Raw genomic sequence first — 20,999 nt, 5'->3', positions numbered from 1 at the left:
TAAAAACATCTATTCAAGAGGATCATCCTCTTGACGTGTTTTTGTTTTAGCCAAAGACTTACGAGTAACAATCCTAATAAGTGGTCATAGGGTATACGTCTCCTAATAAAAGGAGTGGTGAATCCTTTATTGGCTACTCAATCACTTTTGGGCACTTCAACTTATACCCAATCATCCCGGATTCACATCTCCATAGAGACGTTTATTTAAGATGTCAAAGTATAAGTCTTCATGAGCAAGATGACTTGAATACCTCAAGTCGAAGGAAACTTACACTCGAGCTGTAATGTGATCTTCATAAACATTGTATAGAACCATACGAAGTTTCATGGCAGGTTATTTCCAATTAACTAGTTATCCTTAACCAACATCTATATATTAACTCTCAACATCTTAATATTTCTAGCTAGTTAGGATTGATTGCTTAGTAAAACCAATGAATCTAACATATGTTAGTCTTACAAAATCAATGATGTTTAGTTTCATCAATTTATTGACTAAGAAATATTTTAATACGTACATAATTACACATGTAGAGATACCCACTAATTGTGATCCAACCATAATTTCTCTCATGCTATACATTATATTGTGGTTCTCATTAATTGAATTTAAGATCAAATCAAATACATAGAGAATGTACATTCAAATAATAATTTTATTTATCCAATTAATAGTATATTATCTAAGACGATTGCCTTAGGACACCTCTCAAATATAATACCATGTAACTACTACAACATGATAAAATATAAGATTTCATTCCAAACAAAATTACTATATGATATAGCAAAAACCTACAGCCTCCACATGCCCCTTGTGAACAAGAGTTATGTTGAACTGCCAATCAAAGTCAAGGTAAGCCAGAGATCCCAAGAATATCAGACTTAGCCTAGTATAGACCCAAGTCTAACCGAACCAACTCAAGGATAAGATAGCTACTCGGCTACCGACCTCAATCCAAACTCGCCCTCAGCTACCGACTTCAACTTGGTCTGGCTACCAATCTCACATCGGCTTAGCTACCAACCTCATCTCAACCTTAGATGCCGACCTCCCCTCGACTTTGGTTGCCGACCTCATCTCGGCCTCAGCCGTCGACCTCACCTCGGCTTAGTTACCAACCTTATCTCGGCCTCAGTTGTTGATCTCAGCTTAGCCTCGACTGTCGACATTGATCTCAACTCGGCCTCAGCTGTAGACCTCATCTCAATCTTGGTTGTCGACCTCACTTGGGCCTCGACCTCAATCTCAACTCGACCTCGGCTACCGACCTCACATCGTCTTAGCTACCGACTTCATCTCGGGCACAACTGTTGACCTCATCTTAGCCTCGGCTGCAGACCTCGATCTCAACTTTGCCTCAGCTGCTGACTTCATCTTGATCTCAGTTGTCGACCTCACTTTGACCTTGGCTGCCGATCTCAATCTCAACTCGACCTTAGTTGGTGACCTCACTTTGGCCTTGCCTGCCGATCTCGATCTCAACTCAGCCTCAACTACTGACCCCATCTCGATCTCGTCTATCGACCTCACTTTGGTCTCGGTTGCTCACCTCGATCTTAACTCAGTCTTAGCTGTCAACCATATCTCAATCTCAACTGTCAACCTCACTTGGGCCTCAACCGCCGACCTCGATCTCAACTTGACCTTAGTTGGCGATCTCATCTTGATCTCGGCTACGGACCTCACTTTGGCCCTGGCTACCAACATCGATCTCAACTCGGCCTTAGTTGCCGACCTCATCTTGATCTCGCTTGCCAACCTTACTTGAGCCTCGGTTGTTGACCTCGATACCAACTCGGGTTGTTGACCTCAATACCAACTCGGTCTCAACTGCCGACCTCATCTCGATCTCAGTTGTTGATCTCACTTTGGCCTCGACTGCCGACCTCAATCTTAACTCGGTCTCAACTGTCAACCTCATCTCCTCGTCTGCCCCCGCTTAGGCCTATATGACTGGTTCATCCACGAGACTATTTCTCCGGTAAATAGGGGAAAATAGTATCGCATATTCCAAAAGGTGTGGCTAGCGGGAGCGAGTATCTTGGAAAAGACCATAAATAATAACATGTATCTGGAAATCGACCATAAATGGACGCATATGTTCCGGGAAACAGACACGTTAATAGCTCTTTAAAAGGTCACTCGCCTTCGTGGGCACAAGTATGCACACACAAAATCCTAATTTTTCCTAAGCTATTATTCTCCTTCTTGCAAAACTTTAACCTAAGCATCGGAGTGATTTGTCAGGATTCATCCTCAATGCCATTTTAATTCTATTTCAAAGTACTTTTCAAGTCTCTTCTCCCTTCCGACAGCTATCTCCGGAGAGCATGCATGTCAATTCATTCGTTAGTTGGTGGTTTAATTATCTATGGTATTTGACTGAGTAGTTGCTTAAACAACTATAATAATTAATACAACTTATAAAAATTTTAAAGTGATTTTAATAAAGTAAAAATAGTTTTTATGGAGTTTAAGTAATTTTGAACAAGTTGGTAAAGAAGATTTTGATATAATAATATTTATAAATAATAATTTTGATTATAATAAAATATATATTTTATTACATTATAGTAGTTAGTTGTAGATGCCGTAATAATTTTGAAAATAAAAATATTTTTAAGATGAAAATATCATGGAATGTTTATTTGCCTCCAGTAAAAGATGGAATCTACCATCCTAACGATTCTATACGATCGATTCTACGATCATCTATAAGGAGATAAATTGAAAAATTACAATTGATTATGATGAAGAAGAAGGATATTATCTCAATGTCGCCAATGGAATGTTTATTTGACGATTTTTATAAAAGGAACTTTTTGATTAATTTTATAAGGATTAGTTCGCAACGTATTCATTTTGTCTTATATACATATTAACACTTAATTTTAAAAATTAAATATACTAAGTCTATTATAAAAATGAGAATTGGAATTTTACTTTATAGTGTATATATGTGATTTATTAACTATTAATATTATTTTTTAATAATACTTAATAAAACCTTTTTTTATTATTAATTTTTAGTATTTTTACAAATACTTTAATATATATATATATATATATAAAAACAGAGTTGTCTGTCAAAAAAATTTCCCGCCTAAACATCATTTTAATAAATAGACATATTTATCTATATGGAAATAAACTTACATAGCTATAATTGAATACAATTTTTCATCCATATTAATATCACATATCTTTAAATGTATTTTAATCCATATTAAGCATAAACTGAGTTGTCTGTCTAAAAATTTTTTTGCCTAAACATCATTTAAATAAATAGACATATTTATCTATATGGAAACAAACTTACACAGCTATAATTGATTGATAATACAACTTTTCATCCATATTAATATCACAGATCTTTAAATGCATTTTAATCCATATTAAGCATAAACTTTATCGCTCGAATTATTATTATTAAATGGTAAAATACAGATTCCTAAATATATTGAATAACTTTGATGGTAAAAAATATCACATATTACAAATGAGGGTGAGGTTGCACACACTCTATAAATTAGGATTACAATATATTCATTCACTCACTTTAGGCTGAAATAAAAAATGGCTCCTCTGTTTAATCTCATCTGAGTGGTTAACCCTTCAAAAATGCAATGGGCGTTGAAACTCTGATTAGTTCGTTGTTACGATCTACCTGCATATGGAAACAACAGAGATTTTAGCTTGGAGTGTGTATTTCATGATAAAGAGGTTGTATATATATATTTCTACGTATATATCTGATTACTATTAGAAAATACAAATATTTACTCTTTCTATATATTTGTAGGGTGAACGCATATAAATATTTACTCTTTCTAATGCATTATGTGCATACCTCTGAATTCTTAAATGGAATAAGATGTTCTGGAGTACCAAATCACGAGTTAAACTTGAAGGTTGGAACTCCGGTTATGCTACTGCGGAACATAGATCATTCTCTTGGATTATGCAATGGCACTAGATTGATCGTGACAAGGCTCGGAAACCATGTTTTAGAAAGACAAATTCTTACTGGAAGTAATGCCGGTCATAGAGTGATTATTCCAAGAATATCATTGACTCCTTCTGATCCAAGACTTCCCTTTAAATTCCAACGAAGACAGTATCATTTGATTGTATCATACGCAATGACAATCAACAAAAGTCAAGGTCAATCATTGTCTCATATAGGACTTATTTTAAAGAATCCCGTTTTTAGTCATGGTCAGCTGTATGTCACTATATCCAGATTTACGAATCCCATGGGTCTAAAAATTTTGATATGTAATAGTGAAGCAAACAGAAAAATTCAACAATAAACGTTGTATTTAAGGAAGTTTTTTAAAATTTATAATTTTTTTTTTAATTGTACAATCTATAACCAATTTAGTTTATTTGTATTTTAATTATTTATTTAAACACTCATACTTACTAATTTTAATTGTTAATTATATAAAATAACGTTCCGTGCATTGCACGGGTGAAATACTTTAATATTTTAAATATCAAAACAATAGGCCGGTAGCTTTGATCTAGATCAGGCATGGACAGACAGCCTGTCCATAACTCTCCACGTGGCATCCATCTCTGCGCAGTTTATTTTTTTTTAATATTATGAAAGCGGCGCGGCATTTAATACCTCAAGATCCGAATCCGATTACGACGATCCGAATTCGTGCTGTAAGGTGCCTCATCGTGCCCAGCTGTCTTCCACTTCCAGTCCTCTCTCTCTCTCTCTATCTCGTTCGCTTTGTCTGGAGGCTCCGCCGTCCTGCTCTCGCGCAAACCCTAGTTAGGGTTTCGGCCGATTCCTCTCCTTCTCTATCTTCCTTCTCACTGCGAGCATTCTGATTCTCCCCGTCTCGTGATTTACATCCACTCGCTGTCGCTATGGATGCGTCTCGCAAGAGAGGGAGGCCGGATGCCGCCAACGGAAATGGCGTTGGATCGAAGCGGAATAAAGGTAAATTTTCTTGATTTATGTGTCCTCTTATGCTTTCTCAACGAGGTTAGATGAGCGTTAATATTCCTTAACAGAGTACCGGGGTTGACGTTACCTTGTACCATTATAAAGGCGCCTTGATCTGGCCGATTCATGATCATTTTTTTTTGTTTTCTTCTATTATTCATCTTATATGTAGAAATGGTGCTTTTTTCTCCATTCCATCTAATGCTCCTTCTACACATATCATATTGGCTAACTTACTTGAATGAGGCAATTCCTGCATTCCAAATTTTTTATCAGCATTCTCAATTGTTTCTCTCTTTGATGATTTATGCAATATATAGTGTTTACCAAATCAAAGCCAATTTTCAGCTTGTTATTTCGATGTGAATGATTTTTTTTTTAAAAAATAAAGATGCAGGCAATTATTTATTGCTGAAGATGCGATTGACAAACTGAACCTCTATTGTCTTTCGAATGCTTGTAATTCATAATTTTCTTTATCAAAGAATGAGTAGTTACAAGTGAATGTACATTTATTTGGGAACTTACAAATTATAACGTAACTAGCATGGTATTTTAACAGTGGTTTTATTCATAAAGGTGACTTCATAATTTAAATTCGTTGCCCTCTGTTGTTTCTTTAGTTCCAATTAGAAAGTGTGGATGAGATGAGAAATGCGTGCATTAAAATGTATATTTATTGGGATAGGTTTCACAATCTTTTTCCTTGCATAGATATCATTTTGATCTTTGAAGTTAAAACTTTGTCTGAAATTTCAAAATTTTGGAGTCTTAAGATTTGTCGCCTAAAATTATGAGCATTGTTCAACTTCACCATTTAAAATGTAATATCTTTATGCTTCTTAATCCTTGAAGTTCCTATCAATCATGAGACACCCAATTAATATGGCATTAATGAAATCTAGTTTATGCTAAAGTTGTGACTCAGGTATAGAAGTTGGTTTAAAACTTGCATCAAAATTTTAAAACATTTAATCGACTATGCATATTTGTATTTAAAGCTTTCATGTTTATTAAAACCTCTTGCCCTACTTGTTTATATGTCTTAATCATATGTTAATCTATCAAATCTATATTTGAAATAAAGACTAGTAAATGATCATAACTTAACTGAGGACAAATAATCAATTTCATACAGAAATGGACTCATTTCAACCTGGTATAGGAGGCAAATCCAAGCCATGCACCAAGTTTTTCAGGTTCTAATCTTAACTTATCTAAAATCTACACCATGGAATTCTTTTATTGTAACTTATATAGCAATTAAATTTATTTGCTTCATGAACTAATTATTTAGTGCTAATCCAACAGTTATTTTAAGATTGTGATACAGGTTTATGTTCTCTAAGCAAGTTAATGGTACTGAGTAAAGTAAATTGGTAATTGCAAGAATACTTTGGTCACTTAAATTCTGAAGCAATGTGCAAATTTGTTGCAACTACAAATGATGCCAATTTTGTGTTTTTAACATGTTTTTAACTTTAAAATTTTACCTTGTTGTTTTTTGATCTGTACTTTAATCATTCTGATTTCTATGCTCTATGATTACTTTTATTGGATTAATTCTTAATCTCCATGCATCAGTTTTTTCTTAACAAATGACAATTTTGTTATATTATCTCAAGGTGTCAATTTTAAAGGTTTGTATTTAAACCAAAATAACTGAATATTAACTATTTATAACCTTAAAGAAGTTGTGCTCATGCCTTCTATTTCTTATCAGCAATCAAGTAATAGTCACTTTTTGAGTTTCTACTATTATCTATCTCACTGTAGTGCTGATAGTCTGACCTCCAAGTCTGATAAGAAGTTTGATTGTATGTCCATACAGAAAGTGATTCTTAAGTTGCTCTACCTGTCTTGCATTGAGTAGGATAAAGTATAAGAAAGTAATCTTGATTGTCTGTGCCTCTTTTTGTAAAGATAGCTAGTTCTGATCTAGCCTGTTTTTTTAAAGCCTAACAACTACTACCTCTTTGCTGGTTAAAGCAGGCAAAATATTGTTCAATTTGACCAAATGAAACTCATGTACAGTGTGGTTTGAAATATGTAGCTAAACCTTTATGGAAATAACTGGACTGCATTTTTATTTCTTTTGCTTTCTTTGGTTCCCTTATGCAATTTTCATAGTAGGTGCGGGCATATCTTATTCTTATACTGAATTATGTTTACAAAAGAATTGTCATCATTATTAGCCACTGAACATAGGAATGTACAATCACTGACCTAAGCTCAGACTCAGAGTGCATAATAGGTTTACCTTTGTATGCATACCTTTGTAAAATGCTCATGCAGAAGGTTCTTGTAGCTTTGTGACTCTGCATACTATGGCTACTCTGTATCACAATGTTCTGAATAATAATACCTGTAAGCTTCTGCTAGTCCTTAATGGAGTATTCTATGCTTAAATGTTTTTTACTACTCAGAGAATAGAGATACTTGATTTCTTCACTGATTGTTTGTGTAGTGACCAGTTGGCATAAAGATGTAAACTCTTTCCCTGACTGTTTTCTGCTTCTTTTTTTTTTTTCAAGTTGTAACTTAAAAGTGAATATGTGAAAATCACTTAGGTGTTACTGTCATTTTAGTTCCTTTTCTCATTTAAGTGAATACTTAACTTCGTGAACAAATAAAAGTTGGTGGTGAAAACTACTTTGCATATATATGGAAAATCATATTATATTTGTCAAATAATGTGTGAGGATCCATATGCTAAATTCTTCGATCCCATTTGGACACTCAAGCGCTTTGTGAAAAGTTGTAGGCTTGTTTCTAGTTTTCTGCTTCTTATATTGAATGGTAATTTTTCATCAAGAGTTGGCATCAGTAGTGGTTGTTCACCGTTCCATTTTTCACTTAATAGTTTTTTAGTATGAGCAAATTAGATTAAGCAGATAAAGTAGAAATTAAATCAAAATTGTATATATATATATATATTCAATATTGACCTTTCCTGGGGTTTATGTACTTGTAGAATTACTTTGAGCAGCTCATTCGTTTAAGTTCAAGTTATCATTTCTTTGGAGAATGAATTTAATTTTATTGATACGCAAGCATCTTTTTAATCTGTGAATGACTACTCTGCAGCACTTCTGGTTGCCCGTATGGAGAGGGTTGTCATTTTCTGCATTATTTCCCTGGTGGCCTTCAGGCCGTGCAACAGTTGACGAACCTAGGCAACCCTGCTCTGGCACCTGCTGCATGGAACCCAGTCGCTCCCCCACCCTTCCACAATGGTGCTTCGCCAGTTGTGAAGACCCGTATGTGCAACAAATATAACACTGCTGAAGGCTGCAAATTCGGGGAAAGATGCCATTTTGCCCATGGTGAACGGGAGCTCGGCAAGTCGGTACTATCATCCAAAGACGCTCCGATTGCAGCGCCCCCTCCTCTGGGGGGAGGACTAGGGGCAAGGTTTGACCACGTGCCCCCTGGTGTAGATCCTGCCACTAGCTTCGGTGCCTCTGCTACTGCAAAGATCAGTGTGGATGCATCCCTTGCTGGTGCGATCATCGGGAAGGGTGGAGTCAACACGAAGCAGATATGCCGTGTGACGGGTGCCAAGCTATCCATACGTGACCATGAGTCAGATGCGAACCTAAAAAACATTGAGATGGAGGGAACCTTCGATCAAATTAATCAGGCTAGTGTTATGGTAAGAGAGCTAATTGTCAACATCTCTGCTAGCGCCAAACTACCACTCAGGAATCCAGCTCCTTCAGTCCCAGCAGGCCCGGGAAGCAACTTCAAAACTAAAATCTGCGACAACTTTACCAAAGGGTCTTGCACTTTCGGCGACCGGTGCCATTTTGCACACGGTGAAAATGAGCTTCGCAAGGCACCTGCATGAGATTTCTTTTGACCCAAGTACTGAGCGATTTGTTTCTGTTTATTGGATACTGAGTTAGGGTCATCTGCAATGCTCAACGTCTATGCCGTTGATGACTAGTTAACTGTTATTTAAAACTGGTACGTTTTGTTGTTGTCGATTCCTTGTGCTTGGTGCTGACGAGTTTAAATCCTTGTGGTAGTCAACTCAGTTTCTTGGTATTCAAGACTGCTACATTTTGTTCTTGTTGATTCCCTGTTCTTGGTGCTGCCAAGTTTAATCCTTGTGCTAGTCAAATTAAAAACAGCAGGTTTTCTTAGTTCGCTAAAGTTTGTTTGTTTAACTTAATGCGTATGTCATAAGACACTGGCATCATTTTGTTGTTGAATTCTTTTATTTACAGTGTTTCAAAAATTAGTGAAAAGAATACAAATTTTAATATATTCCATACGCATTTATTAGTTATCTCTCGTTGCTGTTTATTCGAGTATTTATGATTTGGTTGGGTGCGGAAATTCATATTTCTCATTTAATTTTGAATTAATATGTAAATTCCAATCTTTTTATGTTGTAATATATTTTAATGCAATATAATTGTAAATATAAAAAATCAAGATCTATATCGACATTGACAAGTTTGCCCTTCGGCGCAAATGAGGACGACAGTCCTCCACGTCGCTAGGAAGCTCTCGCTTCGCTTCTAGGGCTTCGATTTCGTCTCGCTCCTCCACCATCTGCGATCATTCATCGTTGATGTTGATGGCTACCTCCTTCATCCCTGGGATCTCTCACTGCCGTGCCCGCTCTCTTCCTCTGGCTCCGGCGCCGGAGAAGATCCGCCGATCGAACCGACTTGCTGGCCGCCAGTGCCACCTTGCGGTCGGGCGGTTTCGGGCCATGGTGCAGCAACAAACTTTCCAGGGCCCGTCCGCAGCTTACGCTAGGGAGATGGAGCGCCTCTCTGCCAAGGAATCGCTTCTCCTAGCCGTGAGTCCTTCTTTCCTTCCTTATTGTACGCTTCACAAGTATCTGTAGGAGGATATGTCAGACGCTTGCTCGGTTTCTACACCATAAAATAATTTTGTTTTCTTAACTGGAACGGGATTGAGCTTGTTGAACACTTTGTTCCCGTAGTAGTTCCGTATGAAATTTCAGGAATTAATTTCCGTGAGATGTTTGTTTCTACAGTAGGAAGTTTGAATTCGGATTTCTTACCGAATGGGATTAACCTGGGTAAAATATTCCATTCTTTTTGGAAGTTCTTATGAAAAGTATATATCATGAGGCAAAATGTACAGTGGTGATCATCAGGATCTTTTTATGTCTGATGTAATACCAGATCAGAGTAGATGCCCAAAAATTGGTATATATGTACTTGCACACTCATGAAGATCCTATCTACATCCCTCACAAAAAAAAAAACTACTATTCCTAGCCATCCACACATGGTATATCATGGATGTCATGGCTAGGTGTCTCACTTTCGTCAAGGCCCTAGTTCTCTGTAATGTTGCTTCAGGACTCAGAGCATCTGTTGATAGGTGGACATCTCCTGATGCATATGCAGGCAAGCTCTGATCCTCCTCCACAACTCTTCAATAGGGGGGCATCTGAAAATTAGATGCTCCTGCATATCCTCCCACAAAAAGTGCACAGTCGGTCCTCAAGGTAATCCTACCTATCTCTTGTGGGAAGCCTTCTCTGAGCCAACATCCAAAGGGTAACTACATGACTTGGCTGTAAGTAAGTCTTCAACATTGTACCCTGCCCACCCCGCCCACAGCTTCTTGGGGTTAGGCCGTCTGAAGAAGTCATACACCTTCATTGCGCCATCATCACCCTGTACAAATCAGCTTGTCAGTATTTGCCTAGCATCCTCTGGGGACCGAGAATCTGCCAGTATAAGATCCCCTATCTGCAAGAGACGCATGAGGGGAATCTAAGTGTGTAGCCTGCCAAGTCCTTCTCTTGTAGGTATGATGCATCCACTTAATTCAATGCGCATCTTGCTCATCTTGTATCTGTCATAATACCTTGGCCAAGAGTGTAATGTTCCATGCCTTCAAGTCGTAGATTCTAAGCCCCCTTCCTACTTGGGTTTCACATCTCTGCTCATGATACAAGTGGATGCTTAGAAGTCCACATAAAAGCTCGGAAAATGTTGTAGGTACGGTCAATGACACCATGCGACAGCGGGAGGATGGGCAACCAGAAGCACTCCACTCCCTACATGACTGAAGTGATGAGTTGCACCTTCACTGCATAGGATTAAGTCTTCAGTGGCCATGAGTTAATCCTCCGGATCAGTGAATCCAATAGTGGATTGTAGTCAGACAACCTGAGTCTCTTTGCTGCAAGAAGAACCCTAAGGTACCGAAATGGCATGGTGTCCTCTAGGAAGCCGGTGATAGACAGAAGCTGACTGCGCGTCTGATTGTCAACCCCAGCCATATATATGTTGGACTTCATGCGGTTAACATGAAACCCTGTTGCCTCGCCAAACACTCGTAGAATGGAAGCCAGTGAGCCAGCCTGAGATGCCCACATTTCGGGTTGTGTGTTGCTGCAGCATCCTCCTGAATACCTTGATGCAGATCCCAAACAGATAAGGTGATAGCGGATCTCCCTATCGCAATTGTCGAGCTCCTTTGAAATAACTAAATGTGCCACCATTGATAACTATGAAAAGGATGTAGTGGTGACACACTCCATTTTCTTATTTCTTGTTTATACACTAAGAGCAACAAAATCACCCTTGGTTACCTGAGTGAGATTAGCATCGGAAAGTTTGACTCTTTTAAAATTTTTAAATGACAATATGAGGTTTTATGATTCTTACCACCTTTCTAATTCTGACATATCTTTTTTGTGTTCTAAATTTGCATTTGTTTTTCTGCTCATTTTAAGTATGCATATCATGCTGACATATTTTCTTGCTCTTTTACATTCTGACATCTTTAAAATATCTCAGTTGCTTGATTTATGTTTATAATTTCAGTTCAGGGATGCCGGTGGCTTCCAGTCGTTGATTGGTGGGAAGACAACAGAGATGCAGCGGATTGATGTAAATGAACGAATAGTTGGTCTCGAGCGACTAAATCCCACTGCCCGTCCTACGACGTATGTTTACTCGTGAAGAGAGTTTACAACAGTTGTAAGGATCAGTTGTTATCCTTTTGGAATCGATCAACAAAAATAATTACCATTTTCTGAAGCAGTTGGTAAAAAGGACTAACAATAAACTTTCTCTCTTGTTTATAGACATTAAATTAAATTTCCTATCAGCTTATATCTAATAAATGAATAACTTGTTTTTCTTACATTTCTTTTTGCATTATTGCTCATCATTTTTTTTCAGATCACCCTTTTTGGATGGCCGTTGGAACTTTGAGTGGTTTAGTGCTGGAAGCCCCGCATCATTTGCTGCAAAATTTGTGTTTGAGTAAGATTCTCTTTATTTGAAACATTATCCATCTGGTTGTGTAAGTGGAGCCTAACCATTTTCCTATCATGTGGATGAAGAACATATGCGCACTGGTTCACTATTATCACTAATTTTTTGAGTTGGTTTGTGCTCATATAGACAAGAGGCATAGTAGCTATATAACATGGTTATAGTCTTTGATAACAATATAAACATTGTTGGACACATGCTAATGCAAAATTTAATATTTTCAGGAGATCACCTGCAACTCTAGCCAATTTATTAGGCTTGGATTTGCTGTTAAAGGATGGATACTCAAATATCACAGCAAATTTTAGGTTTTTCAACTCTGTAAGCCGCAATAAAACATCTTCATGTTTAAAGAATTTCAATTTTTGCCATGCATATCCATGGTCAAGGAATTGGCTATCATATATTCCTTCTATTCTTGTAGTCAAAACTTAAAGATAGATCACTTCAAGTTGTAGTTTCAATCGAATGGTCTGGACAGGGAAACTGTTTTCTAATTAAATATTCATCAATCTAGGCTTTTTCTAACTAACCATTTCCTTGGTTGCAACTTCACGGTTAGTGAAAGTTCAGCTTAGCTGATTTTCTGTGCTTTAATCATTTTATCCATGATTTGAATAAGAGTAACACTTGGAATTGACCCATCAGACATCTCTCTTGTGGTTAAATTATATCTTCTTACATTTCTTCTTGCCGGATATTTTGTCTTAAATTTCACTGTTTATTTTGGTATTGTGGAGTGTTGCTTCTTATAGCCATGTTGACATTGGTTATTGCAAGATCAATTTCATTTAAAGCTTCATTTGATGTTTAACTTCCAACATAGACAAGCAATATGTAATGCTTATTACATCATTCTTAAAGCTAGCAGCAGCATTTGTGAATGGAAGGTTTTCTTGCTATGGTTCTGCTTGCTTTTTGATCTTTTTGAGCATTTTTACAATTATACTTTTTGCCATAATATTCATTTACTTTCTTAATGATCTTGATGTGCAACTTTCTGCAGATAGAAAGCAAGCTCTTTCTAACCACCAAATTGGCATTAGAAGGTCCTATGCGGATGAAAGAAGAGTATGTTGAGGCAGTGTTGGATACACCAATAGTTAGCCAAGACGCTGTACCGGAACAGTTGAAAGGCCCTTTTGGACAAGCAACTGGTGTTTTGGAGCAACTTCCACTGCCGATTAGAGATGCCTTTGCGAATGGACTGAAGATCCCACTAAGTAATTCCAGTTGAATTAGAAGTCAATTACATGCACTTAGGTTTCTCTGGAATGAGTGTCAGAATATACTTAATTTGGTCCCACAACTACGACTCTGATGCATGAAATATTGGATGTTATGTGGGTTGGTGCCTTAGTTTTCTTACCCAGATTTGGTTATCATCACCCAGCTCAATTGTTTTGGAATAACTCCATGCTAGGATGGCGCTGAGTTAATCAACTTTGATTAAATTCCTTGGCCTATTTACCAAAAGTACTCTGTTAAATATCACTTTAGTATTTTTTTAGTCTTCCCATTTCTAATTCTTCGCATCCACAGTACACGAAGGTAAAATAGATTTCTCTGTGACAACCACATGGCCCCTTTTGGTTAGCTGGTGTCCAACAATCAGATTGGTTTCACTATGGTTTCCCTTCCTCGATTAAATATAGATGTTGGACACTTTTACGCATACTGCTTGTATTTCCTCATAGATCCTCCTGATTATGCTTTAGAAGTTATTTGCAATTTTTTTTCATAAATACTGAAGATCTTGCCCATACAAGAATGTCATTTTTCTTGATAGTAGAGCTATTCGTTGACTGCTTAATGATGTTCATCCCTGGTTGTTTGGGTTCTTACTTGAATTTTGAAAAGGCAAATAGCATTGCTTAACTCTCGCCTGATTTATATTTTACAAGTTTTTTTTTACAAACACCAGTAAAGATAGCACATTTCTTTCCTAGAATGTCTATATACTAGAGAGAGATGGAAGAATGTATCCACGATGACTATACTTGGAGAACATAATGTAAGGTGGAGAAATACACTTAATGTAGCATCTATGCTTTTAACGCCAAAATTCAAAGGAGCTATTATTAGCAAATTTGTATTGCAAATTTTAAATATAAGCTTATAAGTATTGCATCTTAACTGAGTTGCCTTTGGACTCCAATTGACACTTGTATTCACTCTGTGCATCATTTGCTAGTTAGATTTTTTTTTTTTTTTTTTTGAAGAACATCAATCTCATGTATGATTTCCATGCCTTTTGATATTCCGAAGACTTGTGAGGTCAGAACATCATTTCTTAATTTGGATGTAGAATGAGCTTTTATAATTCTTTGAAGTTGGTGTCAGTAGAACTTATGTTTTGCTATGACTTCAGCAAACCTATTATTGTCTATGCCTCTTTAATACTTTATCCTCTGCAAATTGAGTAGTTCTTCAGTACATTGATGAAGCTTCAGTACATTGAGTATTCCTTTTTCAAATTTGCTATCTGTTTGCTTAAATTGCCAGTGCTGAGATCAACCTTTTATCTCATCAGGTGGAACTTTTCAGCGAATGTTTATGATTTCCTACTTGGATGAAGAAATATTGGTAAGTAACATGTCATGCCCATGAATCACAACAATAACACATCTCATATGGAATTCTCAAGATGGTTTGTCGATCGTTTCTTTATTAATTTTTTTAGCAAACATTCAAGTGATTGAGTATTCATTGCTGGATGATACATTGTGGCTTATCTACTGTTCATATAGTTTAAATTTTAAACCATGTTTTTGATTTCGTCCAGCCAGTTGGTCATTTTGCTCAATGGTGATTTCGTCCAGCTGCCTTGGTCATCACTTATTCTGTTCTTCGTAAATTTCAAGTTCAAATAAACAAATTACTACACTGTATCTGGATGAACACTTTTCTTCAGAATCTATTGCATTCTTCTGCTGAATTGATCGCTAAACCTGATAATGCCTCATGCATATTGTGTGCTTAAGGTCGCCGATCGAATGTTTGTTCTCGCTAAATTGTTAGAACTCTTAAACAGATTCAACTTTAGCTACCAAAAAAACTGAAAACCGACATCTCTTTGACTCTGCCTTCAGATCATAAGAGACTCTGCAGGAGCTCCTGATGTTCTTACAAGACTGGAAGGTTCTCCAGGATCGACGCAATCAGATGCAGTGATGTCAGAGTATGAAAGTTGAATTTTTGGCTCAAAGACCTCTGCCAAAGGCATCCCCATGTAAAATACCAGTAATTGTTATGTTCCTACAATAAAAATATTGCATATAAAATATATATTTTTTGTTGAGACAACTAAATTCCCTGCTTATGTTGCTTAGAGATGATTGCTCATTCCTTAACGTTTACTATTCTCAGAATGTCATTTAATTTGTTTTTGCATGTGTGAAAGATTATTAACACCAGAGTTTTTTTAATGCCTGTTTACTTGAGCAGAAAGAGGGAAGGAATTAATGGTGCGTTTATAAACTTTTGTTTTTTAAAAATGGCATAAATCACGAGTTAAATAGATTATGTATTTCTTCTTTTCGTTTGGTTTGGTTTGGTTTATAGAATAAAAATTTAGGTTTCATTAATTATATTTAAATTAATTTTTGTTTCGCCGATAATTTATCTTATATTTTAAAATCGGTGGGAAACTATTAATGCCTTCAAACAAATATTAATTCATACTCTAATAATCAATATTGCTATTTTATTTATAAAAAAATGATATGACAAATAATATTAATTTTTAGAGGTGAAATAATGAGACTCTAAAAACTTAATGGATATTTTGATAAAACATAAATACAAGGGAGGGCTTGAATGCTATTTTTTTTTTTTTGAAAAAAGTGAAAAATTGGGGTGTCAAGTGAAATACCATCCCATCCGATAAATAAGAGTCGGTGACGGGGAAGCGCCAGCGCGAGAGTGAGAGAGAACGACAGATCCATCACTGAGCCAAACAGAAAGCCAGCCGATCTGCTCGCAGCGCTCGTTCATCGTTCGGAGATGGAGTATAGAAGAATCAAGGACCAGGTAAGGATTTCATCGCTATTCAATTGCATTTGGGTAAGTTAATCTGGCGTCGGCCGCTCTAGATCTCTTCGGAACCTTACAGAATTAACAGAAAAGGAAGGGTTTCATTGGAGGAATGTCCGATCTTTGTTTGCTTTTCTGTGTTTGAGATATTTCTCTTACTGGATCCGAAATGTGGTGGTTGGTTCCGTGATTTCCCCGGAACAAAGCGCACGCCTTTTGGTTTTGCGCATTTGCTCTTATTAGAATAGGGATTCTCAACTTGATTTCGTCGATTAAATTCGATGATTATTCTCAATGGCTTCTCCTTGAATCTACTGACCTACATGATTTGGTAACTTGCAGGAAGATTATGATGGTAAACCGCAGACCGATGTGGAGAGTCAATATGGGAAGCCTTTCTCTGGAGGTATGCTTTTCAACTCCAAGATGACATCCTGAAACATTGGTTTCATATAATTACATTAATGTCCTCCCTATGATTAACTGTGATTTTCCGCAATACAGTTGATAATGTGTCTAACTCTGGAGCTGTCACTATCAACAGACCTAATTGGAAGCTAAAGTAATAAATCTTTTTTTTTCATGGAAGTAATACTAAGTTAAGAATATACAAAATTGTATGCTATGACTTTATCTTGTAGAATATGTAGATTATCTTCTGTAGTTCTGTTGTGCAAAACTCTAACTTTACTGCATCCTCAGGTCAGTTGTCACGCTTGCATTGACATTACTTACAAGCTCACAAGCAATACTCATTGTGTGGTCTAAAAGAGCTGGAAAATATGACTACAGTGTAACCACGGCCAATTTTTCGGTGAGTGTAGAATGTGAAACCAATTTTAGCCACACAACCCAAGTAACAGTATATCTCTTTGGCATGTAAAAGCATAGCAGATTTTGTTATACTATGTTGACAAAATCAAAATTCAATATGACTCATTAAAGTGATATGGCAGAGAAATATCATAAGCATATGCTGCATTTTCCTTATGTTTGATAGGTGGAGGCTTTAAAATGCGTCTTCTCACTTGCAGCACTGGTTAGAATCTGGAATAGTCATGGAGTTACAGCTGACAATAAGTAAGCTACATCTTGACTATGAATTTTTTGATACTAATACATCGACATTTGAATATTTCAAGGATCACCAAGTGCATACATTTTCCTTCCCCTTTTTGTATGTTGGTTTTAGAACTTTGAATCATTGCTGAGAAGGGTTTACAGCAGTCTTTAGGAAATTTTAGTTTGATTTAGTTGGTTGATCAGAAACATGTTAAATTCTTGTAACATTTGCAACTGTCGTCTACTATGTAACATTTGAAACAAGTTACAAGAAACATGTTATCATGTACTATCCTCAAATTCTTGTTTTGTTTTGATCATCATATTTTGCATTTATAATGTCTCTTTGTTTATGTTCTTGATATAAAAATGCCTTCCTTCAAGATTATTTTAATATATAAAACAAGTCTACTGATTTCTTGGTCAATGTGCTAATATCTTTAATGATTTACTTCATCCTCACTAGTGATATGTCCTGTGATTGTATTTCTTACTCCTAACTAATTGTTTCTTTTGATCTAATGATTTTAGGTTAGCTACAACTTTTGGTGAAGTCAGTGTTTATCCAATCCCTGCGTTACTATATCTTGTTAAAAATTTAATGCAGGTATGCAAGTTTTCTTCTCTTGTAGGGGGATTTGAATCAGAATATATAGATCTAATGATACTTTATGCAAACAGTATTACATCTTTGCATATGTGGATGCTCCTGCTTACCAGATATTGAAGAACCTGAATATCATCAGCACTGGTATTTTATACCGTATCATTTTGAAGAAGAAGTAAGAAATATATTTGGTAAAAGTTACCATCTAATCATCTCCCATAAAAGTTCATCTTCTTCATTTTGATGGACAATTCCAACTGTTTTGACTCCATTTAGTGTTCATTAATCATCTATATTTTGCAACTGTCGTCTACTATGCAACTTTTGCGACCAATTTCTTGTAACATTTTTTTCTTGAGTTCCTAAATGATGTTCTTTATGACATCCATATAGTTATCAATTGACATTTTAATAATCAAGAAAATTGCTTTGTTTTATTCACATCAATTGAAAGCCAATGTCTTATCATTACCCTGAAAACCTTTAGTTGTATGATAATTTTTGTATCAAAGTTTCATTGTAAAAGTGAAGTGACGAGGCCATTTTCTGAACATAGACATGGACCGGTGAGTTTGAAGCCCCCACCCCCCACCACTCATCAAGCATTAATTCCAGAAGAACTAAATTTCATGTGTCATGTGAAAAAAAAATGATGATATTCCTTCATGTTGATCCTTGTACAGCTAGTACTTTATTTCTTTATTTGCTCACATTTCACAAACTGTGACGATTGAACTAAAGAAGGGAAAAGTCTATTATTGATCAAACCTCCAGGAATCTGGTAATAATTGTGTTCCAGACATTTATTGAAGTTGGTGTTTTCACTTTTATCTTATGTTCCTGTGTTCTGCTGTAAATTGTGTATTCTGACACTGATTCTTGGTAGTAATCAGATGGGAATTTGGAAATATGGTTCCAAAAGTGATCCCTTTTCCACTTATTCCTCAATTGAATCATTTTTTGCTTAACAGTTTCAAATATGAAGGATATTCTAATTTTATCATCTCAAAATGGTCAGTAGTTTAAAATGAATAAATAAAATAATACATGGAAATCTCCACATCCGACCAAATCCTGTGTGACTACAATCCTTGGTTCAAGTTACAAATTTGTTATGTAGCTGTGCACTAAGTTGGATAGAATGTAACTATTGTATTTGTCCCCATCTTCACAATCAAACATAAATATGTATGAAAAATTCAGTGATTGTTGCTTAACTATGGTAATTCTTTGTTTCAGGTTAAGTGAAATTCAGTGGGCGGCTTTTATTTTGTTATGTGCAGGATGCACAACAGCTCAGCTGAATTCCAAGTAGGCATAATATACTTGACCACTGCTACACTAACTTTTGCCTCATTGGTCCCAATTTGTATTTTAATGCCGTCTTTTGTGCAGTTCTGATCGGGTTCTTCAAACTCCAATCCAAGGTTGGTTGATGGCCATTGTGAGTCTTAAACTAACCATTCTGTTTGTATCTACCTTTCCCTTCTAAGCATCGATCTTGACTCTTCAGTCTGATTTCAACATATGAAAATTTTCTTCCAGGTTATGGCACTTCTAAGTGGCTTTGCTGGGGTGTACACAGAGGTATATTCTATGTCTGATCAGTTGTGCAATGTTAGTGTATGACCCCAATTAATTGTGACCTCTATGTGTTATGGCTATGGTATCGTGTGTTTGTGCTCTGCATCTCCACTCATGTTTGTGGTAAACAGGATCTATCAATGCTAAGCAACAAGAATTCTCTCTGTTTTCAACTTGCAGGCTATTATTAAGAAACGCCCTTCGAGAAATATTAATGTGCAGAATTTCTGGTTATACATATTCGGGATGGTTTTTAATCTAATTGCAATTTGCGTCCAGGACTATGATGAAGTTATGAACAAGTAATATGCAAACTTTTTATTTCCACTTCCTCAATGTCACCAGCCAATTATCTGATCTAGAACCGTCATCTAGGACTTGATCGGGCAATTTGTTTCTTTGCAGAGGATTCTTTCATGGTTATTCCTTCATTACAGTTTGTATGATTTTGAATCATGCACTCAGGTAGATATTCTATGATTCCAGTTCAGTTATCTGATATCTTTTCCTGCACTTCACTGAATCTGGTGTTTCCTTTGCAGTGGGATCGCAGTTTCAATGGTTATGAAATATGCTGATAACATTGTGAAGGTAAAAGCACCTCTACGTTTCGTTATGACATGTATTAAACCCTATAAATGAAGTAGTTTGAACGATAAACACAACATCCATATCATTAATTAATATATGAAACCACTCGTTTTCAAGAGAAAATTTGAATATTCTGTGCCTAAGTTGTTATGATGCAAAACAAATTTGGGAGTGACTATGCCCTAACCCCCTATAACTAGCCAGCACAAGTGTTTCCCTGACTGTTTCGACACCCCTTACTTGCAGGTATATTCCACTTCAGTCGCAATGCTTCTAACGGCCGTTGTGTCAGTGTTCCTTTTTGGCTTTCATCTGTCACTCGCCTTCTTCCTCGGCTCCACGTAAGCATCCATGTCTCTCTGCAACTCTTTGCTTCCATTTTTAATTGACAAACTGATGAGGCTAGAAGTCAACTATGTTGCTAATTTCCTTCAACACCATGTTCAAATCCAGGCCTACATGCATTCTTGTATATGCATCAGAATTCATTGGTTGTTTTGTTTTAGGGTTGTTTCTGTCTCGGTGTACTTGCACTCGATTGGGAAACTACAACCGCAAAAGTGAAGCAAGCTTTTGCTGGGAACGTCAAGAAGTTGAAACAAACTCCATCTACCAAGTTTTGTGCATCAACTCGAGATTGTTTTAACAAAATCTAGAAATGAAACACACAAGAACTTGTATCATTGGAGAGAAATCACTGAGAAGAATGCTCCTTAGCCTTTTGACAAATTGTTAATTGAGTGATTAGACAATCTTGTATATTCATATTCCTTATACTTAAAATGTTGTAAAGAGGGAGTTTTTGTTAGATTGTTAAAGGTTGTAGCTTATTATGGTGGGGTTTGCTAGCATTTCCACCTTGACTTTG

The 20,999-nt window shown here is 36.3% G+C and overlaps 3 protein-coding genes across 3 annotated transcripts; all 3 read left to right on the top strand.

The window, feature by feature from the left end:
* Window positions 1-4,732: 4,732 nt before the first annotated feature.
* Window positions 4,733-9,127, top strand: LOC141833226 (zinc finger CCCH domain-containing protein 14-like). Its single transcript, XM_074720613.1, has 3 exons — window positions 4,733-4,963; window positions 6,108-6,168; window positions 8,057-9,127. The coding sequence occupies exons 1-3, from the start codon at window positions 4,891-4,893 to the stop codon at window positions 8,817-8,819; spliced, it is 897 nt and encodes a 298-aa protein (XP_074576714.1). The 5' UTR covers window positions 4,733-4,890; the 3' UTR covers window positions 8,820-9,127.
* Window positions 9,128-9,505: 378 nt separating this feature from the next.
* Window positions 9,506-15,645, top strand: LOC141834117 (putative plastid-lipid-associated protein 13, chloroplastic). Its single transcript, XM_074721566.1, has 7 exons — window positions 9,506-9,785; window positions 11,797-11,918; window positions 12,157-12,240; window positions 12,477-12,573; window positions 13,259-13,475; window positions 14,786-14,838; window positions 15,345-15,645. The coding sequence occupies exons 1-7, from the start codon at window positions 9,552-9,554 to the stop codon at window positions 15,444-15,446; spliced, it is 909 nt and encodes a 302-aa protein (XP_074577667.1). The 5' UTR covers window positions 9,506-9,551; the 3' UTR covers window positions 15,447-15,645.
* Window positions 15,646-16,186: 541 nt separating this feature from the next.
* Window positions 16,187-20,985, top strand: LOC141833693 (CMP-sialic acid transporter 2-like). Its single transcript, XM_074721181.1, has 15 exons — window positions 16,187-16,284; window positions 16,630-16,693; window positions 16,792-16,849; window positions 16,990-17,101; window positions 17,288-17,367; window positions 17,881-17,956; window positions 18,031-18,131; window positions 19,196-19,267; window positions 19,352-19,400; window positions 19,502-19,543; window positions 19,721-19,842; window positions 19,946-20,005; window positions 20,083-20,131; window positions 20,378-20,472; window positions 20,638-20,985. The coding sequence occupies exons 1-15, from the start codon at window positions 16,258-16,260 to the stop codon at window positions 20,693-20,695; spliced, it is 1,065 nt and encodes a 354-aa protein (XP_074577282.1). The 5' UTR covers window positions 16,187-16,257; the 3' UTR covers window positions 20,696-20,985.
* Window positions 20,986-20,999: the final 14 nt, after the last annotated feature.

The sequence above is a fragment of the Curcuma longa genome, chromosome 8, assembly GCF_044706935.1.
Source record: "Curcuma longa cultivar G26 ecotype Majalengka, Jawa Barat chromosome 8, ITB_CL_G26_1.1, whole genome shotgun sequence".
Taxonomy (NCBI): domain Eukaryota; kingdom Viridiplantae; phylum Streptophyta; class Magnoliopsida; order Zingiberales; family Zingiberaceae; genus Curcuma; species Curcuma longa.
The sequence above is the reverse complement of the archived record's forward strand: the minus strand, read 5'-3'. Positions and strand labels throughout refer to the sequence as shown.

Coding starts and splice junctions, on each gene's coding strand:
- LOC141833226 (XM_074720613.1), top strand. CDS start 4,891: ATGGATGCGTCTCGCAAGAGAGGGAGGCCGGATGCCGCCAACGGAAAT. Junction 4,964..6,107: donor TGGATCGAAGCGGAATAAAG/GTAAATTTTCTT, acceptor AATTTCATACAG/AAATGGACTCATTTCAACCT. Junction 6,169..8,056: donor CCATGCACCAAGTTTTTCAG/GTTCTAATCTTA, acceptor ACTACTCTGCAG/CACTTCTGGTTGCCCGTATG.
- LOC141834117 (XM_074721566.1), top strand. CDS start 9,552: ATGTTGATGGCTACCTCCTTCATCCCTGGGATCTCTCACTGCCGTGCC. Junction 12,241..12,476: donor GCTGCAAAATTTGTGTTTGA/GTAAGATTCTCT, acceptor TAATATTTTCAG/GAGATCACCTGCAACTCTAG. Junction 12,574..13,258: donor ATTTTAGGTTTTTCAACTCT/GTAAGCCGCAAT, acceptor AACTTTCTGCAG/ATAGAAAGCAAGCTCTTTCT.
- LOC141833693 (XM_074721181.1), top strand. CDS start 16,258: ATGGAGTATAGAAGAATCAAGGACCAG. Junction 17,368..17,880: donor GGAGTTACAGCTGACAATAA/GTAAGCTACATC, acceptor TAATGATTTTAG/GTTAGCTACAACTTTTGGTG. Junction 19,843..19,945: donor TATGATGAAGTTATGAACAA/GTAATATGCAAA, acceptor GTTTCTTTGCAG/AGGATTCTTTCATGGTTATT.